Genomic DNA, 10,591 nt, shown 5'->3' on the forward strand with positions numbered 1-10,591 from the left:
CCAAAATTCAATAAAAATGTCTCTCGGGTTGAATGAAGACGGGAGGAGTGGTGGGGTTTTGAGGCCTGGCTGATAGCCTGAAGCAGAACTTGTTTATGCTTTTACACATGGACCAGCAGTGGCTCATGTAAAAAGGGAATAAGTGGAGAAACAGAGAGTGAGAGAGAAATAAAGAGAAACCTATCCAAAGGAACCAGACATTACTCAACATGCTATTTCAGGAAGGCACTATGTTTTTAATCGGGGCTAAAAGAAGGGCAGGGAAGAAGACAAAAACAGACAGATGGACAAAGAATGGAATACAGAGAGGAAAGGGATAGAAAACAATTGGATGTTTTAATACCCATAGGTCAAATTAGGTAACAGTCAGTGTTTCCCCTATATACATGTATGCGCGCCGCTGCTACGGGGCGCCAGCCAGGTAACAAAAAAATAATTTAATTTTTTTTTCTACATTAAAATAATAATACGTGGCGCTCGTGTCATCGCCACGGAGGAGCACCCAGCCTCTGTGAGCGAGCGAGACAGAGAGAGAGCGAGAGAGAGCACACCTTTATCTATTTAATATAGCCTAGTCGTAAAAAATAAAGTAAGAAATCATTCCAATGTGTACTATAGGACAGTACAAAAAACAGTTTAAAAGGGGAGTGATTAGTAAAATATGCATAAAGAAAAATAAAGAATACTAACTAGGTAACATAAGATGAGAATAAACAAGTTTAAATGATTTGTTATTGGTTGTGATCATATTCTAAAGATGTTTGGATTATTGAAAAGTACACAGCTCCCTTTCATATGAGTGTTGAGAGCTGTATCCATAAATTCATTTTGTGCTCAAAGTGCACCAGATTGATGCATTTAACTTCAACATTTAAAAAAAAATCTCCCCGGGGGTGCATGCCCCCGGACCCCCCTAGAGGATGTGAGGTCCATCCCGAAATAAAGCAGGTTAAAATAATTAAATTGCATACATTTTATTTTGTTTGTTATGTGGATGTGTAGTATTTGTGTTACTGTATGTTCAATAAAGGTGATTTAGCCAAATACACCTGTAGAGCCTCACATTTTGCTGGGCCTGTGTGCCTTAGCACCGCTGCTATGACTCCATCCTAGGGGAAACACTGACAGTAAATAGCTATTTTGGGAAAAATGTAAAGTAAATTATCATATAAGATAAATAGCATTTTCTGCATATTAAAAATATGCAGAACATGCTATTTTATAAGGATAGGCTTACACTGGCAATGTAAGAAACTTTGATTTGAACACCTGAAGGAGGAATATACTGTAGAAAAAAAATATATATATTTATATTAAGACCACCCTACGCTGGAACCGCTAACAATTTATCAAACTGAAAGAAAACACTTTATTTGTAAGGGGTTTTGTGAAGGATTGTATAAGATTATAATTTTTTTAAGTAAAAATAACAACAAAATAATAACAGAATAAGCTAACTTTAGCTGTCAGGTAAACGTAATGGAGTGGAAAGTACAACATTTATCTCAGAAATGTGGTAAAGTAGAAGTATAAAGAAGCATGAAATTGAAATAAGGTAAGTAAAGTAGAAGTACCTACAAATTGTAATTGCACTTAGTTACTTTTGCCTGTGCCTGAAGATGGTTAAAAGGGAACAATGGTGCTCCTGATAGTGTCAGTGAATTATATAGCCCAGTGTGTGCGTGTGTGTGCGTGTGCGTGTGTGTGTGTGTGCGTGCGTGTGCGTGTGTGTGTGTGTGTGAAGTGATGTGAGGCGCTGGCTGTGAAAGTGAGTAAGCTGCTCCACCCCCACCGCGGCTCAGGGCACAGCTCCAACAGGTGGACAAGAGCACAATGCAACACTGGAGCAAGCACAGCTCAGGATACACAAAGAAAACATCCCTTTGCTCACACACATTTGTCAGCCTTCTGAGTCACATGCGTCATGAGGTATTCCCACACATGATTTCATGCAGGCTGACCAAAAACGAAACACTCATTGCCTCAGTAAATGGTTAAAGCTTAAATGAGGTTCAGATAGGAGATAAGCGTGCCACATGAACGCGTGAGTGTGAGTGTGAGTGTGTGTGTGTGTGTGTGTGTGTGTGTGTGTGTGTGTGTGAGTGTGTGTGTGTGTGTGTTGTGTCTGGGGTAATGTCGCAAACAAAGGATGCGGTTTCTTGTTAAATCATGAGATATGATAGTTAGTCACCTAACAGTACTAAATGTTCTATGGACACAGTAACAACAGCATGGGTGAAGATGAATCTTTTAGGTTAATCATTATCAATTCCAGTGTATTAAAAAACTGACCTTAGTCCACTCAGGGTCATTTAACAGCAACCTTTGGGCCTGGAGCCCCTAGTCTGCAGCAGTGTTCTGGTGAACTCAGTTCCATAACACCACACCATCAGATTTATTTTGATTTCAAAACTTCAACTTCATCCCAAACCACTGTTAACTGATATTTCTGGAACCATAAAAAGACTTACATAGGATTATTTCACAAATGCAGTGATACTACACAACACCTGTACACAGATGTTGATGTGTACATATTATCAGGGCACTAAGCCTTTAATATAATATGGCAAACTTGCAACAATCTATGTTGTCTTAACAAAATCAGATGTATAAGAACTTTGCCAAAATTAAAAAATATTGAATTAGCAAAGATACAGTCTCATCACAAGGCACATTAACACGTTTTGTATGTGCTCTTGAACTAATATGGGGAAGCAGGAATACAATTCAGTAATCTGCTAAAATGAATGTGCCAAAATAGAAAGTCAAGAAACACAAAGGCACCAAAAGAAGAAGAATAACGGGAGCTTCTGCTAAACGGCTTGGTCCTGACACTGCCTGCCAGCTCAGGCAGTCCACTAATGAGACGTCTATGGGAGCTGCTGAACTTATTTTAGAGGGTATTGAAGCTACACAAGCACAGCCTCTGTTTATATAAGGATGGTAATGTGTTTCAGATTACAGACGGTCGTATGGAAATTCTTGTGGCGAGACTGGACTTTTCACTGGTGGATTGCAGGGGAGCGGGCCCACAAGGCATTTCTCAAAAAGCCTTCTATGAGTCCGCCAGTTCAGGGGAGACTCTTTTTCTGTGATAAGCACAGAATCTCCTGGGAGTGACAGACTAAGGAACTGAAAAAACACTAGCATAAAGAGTTCTCTTGAAGTTTTGAGTAGTACGTTATGAAAGAAGCATATTTTACTTGCACAATTGACCAGATGCTGTCCCTAAGCCTATGATTGTAATTGACATTATACTCTGCTATCCAAGAAAAAGAGCTACTGGGCAAATGAGCAGGAAGCTTAGAGCGAACACTGTCTATCTTAGTGATCATCTATAAATATTTCTCTTCCAGTCCTGACCACCGCTAAGAGGAAAACACTTTAATAAGCGGGTTGGGATTAAATATTCTTAGAGGCATTTGCTGCACAGTATCACCCATTTTCATCTTTGCTGCAGGGTAAGAGTATTTCAGAACTTCTCCCCATGGTTTTATCGGTGAGGAATGAACAGATAGATACAAATAAACAAATACAATATGTGAGATGAAACTAAGGAGAGAACCCTAGGCAAAAAAGGCTTTGATGGCAAGTGCTAAAACTTTAAAGGATCCTATGACATAAAAAAAAGTGTTTAGTACCAAATGTGCTAAACAGAAAAGAAAGACATGACTTAGCTATTGAGCCGTATCTCAGAGTACAAAGTCTGACCCTTGACCTTGGGTTTCTCTGCCTGACAAGCTCTACCTGAGCCACATGGGTACTTTGATCCCTCCGATTATACTGCGGGAAAAAGAGAGAAAAGAGTTTCTGCACCACACCTCTTCAAGTTAACCAGTTAAAACAGGAGAACCATTGTTCCCTAAAACAGCAGATGAGAAGAATTTGACTGTAATTTGATCGCCAAATCCAGGAAACACCAGAAATAGAGTGACAGCTTTACATCTGAAGGCCTGAATTGTGAGTTATATAACTCTGAAGAACATGTCTGCACATAGGGTTCCCAACTCGGCTATGAAGAGCAGCGGCAGGAAACAATGAAATGTGAGGAGCAAAGGCGAGGGGAAATGCCAGCTTTCCTGCTCCGTTGGTCTGCTCCATATTATTGGAGACTTCCTGTTCAAAGTCCTCTTTAACTCCCCATAGATGGGTTCAAAGGTCAAATCACTCTGCGCAGTTCATACAGTCAAACAAACAGGAGCTTTCAGAATATGTTATCACTTATTCAAACATGATATTCTATAGATATTCATCTTGAAATCTCTATCTATAGCTCACTGGGAAAACAAGAGGGTTCCTGAGCAAAGAATTCTTAGCCTCTGGTTGAATATTTATCTGGGCAATTCAGACTTTGTTGTGTGCTAAAATAATTTTCAAATAGTGCACATATTTGGGATGTTATTGTCTTTTGCTATGGGACAGTAGCCCCTCCCATCATATGTCAACAAGACTGAAACAAACATCCAGACCTGTGAAGCTCAGACCCTCAACATTTCTTTTTTTTACCAATTCTTATTCATCTTCACTTTAACATGTCAAAATGTTGTCTAGAGCTTGTCAGTTTTTTCAGGAATATTAGACATTCATTTGGAATTCTGGATTCCAAGGGACAGTCAAAACAACGCTGCCTTATGAAGACATTTAGCTGCAGTAAACTGTGCCTGGCACACGTGTAAGCTTGGAGTACCATCACACATACAGAGAGCTTCCTTCACTCACTGCTGTTAGTATTAGGACATCGTGGCTGAAGCCCTCTTTGCATCCATCCTGCAAGAACTATTTTTAGCGAAACTCCTCTGATGCCATGTCTGGCTTGTGGCATCCCAGGGGGAATCAATTACAAATCAATTTAGAGAACCAAGAGAGCAATCACCTTTAAAACATGAATTTTGATACTATAATTGACTTCAGTCTCTAAACCATTCCCGTCATTTTGAATCAGTTTATTCCCCTCCATAAATACTCTTTGGTCCGCACCGTTTCAGCCCAAACATTCTTATCTGCGACTGGTCAATTCAGGCAAATTCCCAAGACCCTAGAGGAATTTGGCTTGAACTTTTATCCTACCAGACATCTTTATAAAGAAACTGGGCATCTGCTGGGCTCTATTTAGAGATTGGGAGGCTACATAACAGGGAACAGGCCACACAGTTCAACCTCAAGTCAAACAAAGTCAATGTCAACTAGGGAAACCAGCAAACCTTTCCAAACCATGCTCCATTTGGGAACTTGATTACATTCTCAACGTGGCAAGCACTTAATGGCACAAGTAGAAATCCCCTGCACAACAATATCATTTAGTTGGTTGCTAATCAAACTCAGGCAATGGGAGTCACTACATGATGAATAGCTGCTAACCAAAGCTCAGCCTTTGACCCACTTCAAATTCAAATACTTTACTTTGGAAGTTCTGCTTTTCAATATCCAAATCCAATGAGGGTTTATTATTGATCTATTATACTTGTTAAAAAAATCATATACATTTATATTGTTAAGCAGAACCTTTGTGTGCAAAAAGTCTCTTTAATTAGGCCAGGCAGTTAACTGTAAGACTCAGTTCCCCCATTTAGCGTAAAATACACCCAGGAGAGATGTGCAGACGTGCTCCAGCCAGCTCACTTGTTTTGTATAACTGCACCAGGACAAATGGAGACCATTAGATGCCTCATGCTCTTTGGACCCCTCCTTCAAGTGGTCCACTCCCACAAAGGAGCAAAAAGGAAGCACTCCTGGCTGGTCACACCCTCAACTGCATCTGCACACGCCATGTCCGCACAGAGCTGTCTAGCTGAAGAGAAAAACAAACATGCAGAAAATGGGAGAGAGATGGGAGAAGGGGCCTCATGCTGTCTGCTAGCTCTCAGGTCTTCTTGCTTGGCTGCCAGAGCTCCCGTGCACACCACAGAAACTCATCTCTTTTTTCTCAAAAACACTGTTAACCAGAACTGCCTTATCCTCTATGACACATAGACACACCTGGAACTCTTTTCTCTTATACATTTTCTGCTTCATATTAATACAGTTAATTGTTTCCCCTAGGATGGAGTCATAGCAGCGGTGCTAAGGCACCCAGCAAAATGTGAGCGTGGAGCGCGTGGAATTCTTTAGTGTGTGCGCGGGCGAAGTGCGCCCCGCCCAGAGTTCCCGTTAGAATATTTTTTTGCCGGTCAACATGTCCGTTAAAGTTGAAATCTTCCGGACAAAATTAGATAAGTGCCGGTTAAAGGTCTTCTTTGTTATTTATTGAGCTTTAAAACAAATTGATATGATTCGACATTAAACAAACTAATTATAGTAGATTAACTACATTATTCAAAAGTGTACAGTAATTTACAAAAACGCGGGAATAATAAACGGAGCGCTCTCTCCTTCTCCTGACAGCCCGTCAGTATCATGCAGCTCGCGGATCCAGTAATGAGTGACCCGACAGTAAAACTAAACATATCTATAACTAGTTTAGGTAGTTTGAGAGGTAATTAAAATAGCTACGTGTGATTTTCTAACCTGAAGTGTGTTTTGCTCTGCTCGCCGCTGCAGGGGATCATGCAGAGCTGCGTGTCGACTCGTCAGCAGCAGCCGATCTCTCTCTCCTGTCAGATTAGACTTTACTCGCATTTATGTCCATATCGATCAGATCTAGCTAGTTCTAGCTAATGATATGACTACCTGCTTGTTAAAAGACACCTAAACAATAAGCGTCGCTATGCAACCGGATGAGGCCACAAAGTATAGCGCAGCATTATGCATTTGTTTACATGCCCACCGGAACCCCGAGGCATTACCAACAGATCAACGCACAATCAACCCATACAGGACATCTCTTTCTCCACATTAAGTGTTAGACATTAGAATTGACAATTTTTGTCTGTCACATACTCTTTTGTCTGTCACATACTATTCTTGTCTGTCACATAAGTGGCGCAACTGATGCGGTATTGCGCTAAGGGAAAATTATTTTGACCGGACATTTTGACCGGAGAGATTTAGATTTGCCGGACTTCAGCATATTTTACCGGTCATTGTCCGGTAATTACCGGCTAACGGGAACTCTGGCCCCGCCAATATGTTTCTGTGTGTCTGCCAGCACAAGAAAGGCTCTTGAGGCCTACATACAGTGGCAATGTCTCAAGGTTTAGCAAAATACACCTTTATTGAACATACAGTAACACAAATACTACAAATACACATAACAAACAATCGAAAATGGTCGCCCACTTATTATTATTTTAATAAAAATAAATAAATTTAAAAAATCATTTTTAGCTGCGCCGCCGCTAATGGTATATAGGGGAAACACTGCAGTTAAATGTGTTAGATGTGTGCATAGAAGTGTAGGGGAACAACTTAATATAATTTGTATTATCAAATCATCTGCTGATAACTTTCTACATATATTGATGGATTGAAAATGGGCTATCACTATTTATTTCATTAATAAAATGTATTTTTTTCTAATCAACAATCCAAAACACAAAATATATTTAATGTATTGTACTGTAAGACAAGCAGCCCTACTGTCAACAAAGTACTATCTGTTCTTACAAAAACAAGAACCAATTCACACTTAGCCCTCCTTTCTGTTGTGTAATGGCATTTTAGGACATAATATACTCTTCAAAATGTCCCTACGGGCAGACCTTGCTGTTGACCTAGATGTTCTACATTACTAAGCATTAATTAAACACTCAAACATTAGCAAAGGGACTATGACGAACAAGCTTGATGCAAATAAAGTATGACCATTTTTTAAAAGAGGACACAAACTATCTGGAGCCAGGAGAAACACAGGGGGTGCAACTTAAGGGTATCAAGAAAAGACTTGCAATGACCACAGTGCAGAAGGAACTGGCTTGAAACAAGGTGATGGATAGCGTCTACATTTATCACCCTGATGGCTGAAAGAGAATCACAAAAATGTTGGTGTGGAGATCCTTCTTGAAGAGTTAAGTAAGCCTTGTGGCTCACTGTATTGGCCATAGAAGGGAAACCATTCAGTATACGAACCAATAAAGAGAAACCTGCATCCTTAAAATCCTATAAATATTTATTCTACAACTCACTGCTGGCAGTGTGTCGAGAATGTTGTACTGGGACTGGCTTAAAAATCAACAAAGTGAGCTCCACCAAGTGTGTCATGCATTCACCTACAGTATGCCCAGCCTGCATTGGCTTACAATACACTGCAACAAAAAGCTATAGCAGATCTAATACAAATATAAAAAGAATAACATCATGTCCACAATAAGATTCATACCACAACTTCCAAGCTCCATACACACAGTTCAAGTCCTGTTAAGGCCTTGGTATTGTAATGTACATAGCTCTTGAATGTCATTTATTATTGTATAGCTCTTTATCTGTGTCTTATCACTCTTTCTTGTACTGTGGTAATGTTATTTTCCCCTCCAGGAATCAAGTCTGATTTTATCTAATAGATTACTGATAAAGCAGTGTAGCTTGAAAATATAAGAAAGATGATTTAGTCAATAGTCCATCCTGCCCTTTTCCAGGCTTTTGAGACAAGCTTAGCAAACTAAAACATATCAAAATATATCAACCATTCCAATTTGTGATGATCTCTATACCAGAATATTTTGGGGTGAAGCCATGTAATTATAAACTCACCACATAGCTCAGAGAAAAATAGTACTCAATTCCCACAAAGCAAAGCAGCTCAATGCCTAAAATATCTTTGGCTCCTAGATTAGAGAGATGTAATAAGATTCAGGGACAATTTAGTTTTCTACGCATCTCCGTAAATGTGTTTTTGACAGGATATCTTCTGCCAAATGTGTACAATACCTTTCTTTTATTGATGTCAATTTCACACCTTAACTAGTTACTTTTAAATCACATTTTACTTTGCTGTCAAACAGAAATAGAAAACTTTCTCTCATTGCAAATGTGTTTCCTATTGTGGAAAGCTACACTTATAATGTTCTTTTGGACATCTACTGTACCACGACTTTCCACACAACCACCTAGTCATTCTAGGCTCTCTCAAACTGCCATCAGGGATCATTTTTGCACTTTCATTACAGATGGCAGAGGTGAGGAACCGAGATGGTGAAAGTGAAGCCACAGTCCACGTTAACCCACAACAGCTCTCTTCATTCACAATGCATACTTGACACTGAGCCACTGACAACACAGCTGATGGAAACCTGTGTGTGTGTGTGTGTGTGTGTGTGTGTGTGTGTGTGTGTGTGTGTGTGTGTGTGTGTGTGTGTGTGTGTGTGTGTGTGTGTGTGTGTGTTGTTGTTGTTTGGGTGGAGTCTCACACAGCAAGAATATTACCGGTTTGATCGAAAGAAGGCATCAAATGAATGCAGTGGCATTACTCCAACGATTGTAATTAAAAAGACTGCAGTATCGTGACAGGTGCAGTGACAACAACATTAGCATAAAAGGCAGGCTATATTGTTTGTCAAGATTTGTTCAGTCATATATATTATGCCGAACAATATAAGAGAATACTACACTCTGAATGAGCCAAGTTGCACCTGTTGAGCGGCTATAATGTAACAACTAGACACATTTTGGGCTAAAATTACGCTACAAGCTATGTTTGTCCTCACCTGAACGTGTTTTCTTTAGTTCAAACTATTTTCCTGGGCATGTGTGGATTTACAAAGGTTAATGACCGCAGTGCGGTTTGCTTACCTGAGTTTTAAGTTAGTCATGAATTCTTCCAGAGACACGTTGTCCAAAAGCACAAAATCTGCTTTTCCAAACTCCAGGCTCTCGTGCTCTGCCATGTTGTTACCTTATTTTCTAATTGAAGCTCGCGAAAAAAAAAAACGTTTTAATAACTTGCTTTGAAGTGCCGACAAAAGGTAAGCATTGGCGGGCTTCTCTGAGCACCTCCTCTCCTCAGTGGACAGCTGTGTGCTCAATTCGCATTTTCATTCGTCAAATTGTCATTCAGTCATGTTTTAGTAAGGTCAAAAACTGTTTAAAAAAGACCTTGTCGCTTCAAATAGAGGAATACAATGCTGGATATTTCCTTATAGATCCGGCTTTTCTGTTAGAAATAACAAGTTATCCCGAAATATTCCTCATGTCCATGCAAAGTTTCCTCTTAACTCAAAAATGTAACCTTTCCCGTTACATCGTGCGCGAGCTCCGTACGTTTTCCTGGAGTTTCTCTCCTGTCGTCCCGGCCGACCATCCACCAATAGGATTGCAGCCGCCTCTTCCTAACCACGCCCCTCCTGTGGAGAGGTGTTGGTCAGACTGGTGAAATATTTCTAAAGACCACAGCCCCACTGTTTCTGATACATATTTCAGCGATGACGCGCCACCTCTAAGTTGTAAAACACAGGGAGAAAAATACGTAATGTTTTGGCCTCACTTTTAGGATGCCCTCTGTTACCATAAAAGGAAAAATAAGGTCTCATCAGAATGTATTCAGTGGGATATGAATGAAAGGTATGGATTAGATACAGTGAAACTGCAGCAAAATAGCCTGCTAACTACTAACAATTACACTTTCAGGGATCAGTTCATTTGACCTGCCCATGTTCACTCTGATGAGGCCTGTCCTCCTCTTTTAAAACAACTGTACAAGAAGCTGAACACCATTAAC

At 40.0% G+C, this 10,591-nt stretch overlaps 1 protein-coding gene across 2 annotated transcripts in view; it reads right to left on the reverse strand.

The window, feature by feature from the left end:
- Window positions 1-10,161, reverse strand: part of myo1d (myosin 1D) — a 100,423-nt gene extending 90,262 nt beyond the window's left edge. For both annotated transcript variants that reach the window (XR_004555053.1, XM_034119436.1), the window contains exon 1: window positions 9,667-10,161. Coding sequence is in view for 1 of the 2 variants with exons in the window: in XM_034119436.1 (XP_033975327.1) it covers window positions 9,667-9,761 (95 nt within the window). In the remaining variant the exon portion in view is untranslated. The remainder of the gene's footprint in view (window positions 1-9,666) is intronic.
- Between the last annotated feature and the right edge of the window lie 430 nt (window positions 10,162-10,591).

The sequence above is a fragment of the Trematomus bernacchii genome, unplaced genomic scaffold, assembly GCF_902827165.1.
Source record: "Trematomus bernacchii unplaced genomic scaffold, fTreBer1.1, whole genome shotgun sequence".
NCBI lineage: Eukaryota > Metazoa > Chordata > Actinopteri > Perciformes > Nototheniidae > Trematomus > Trematomus bernacchii.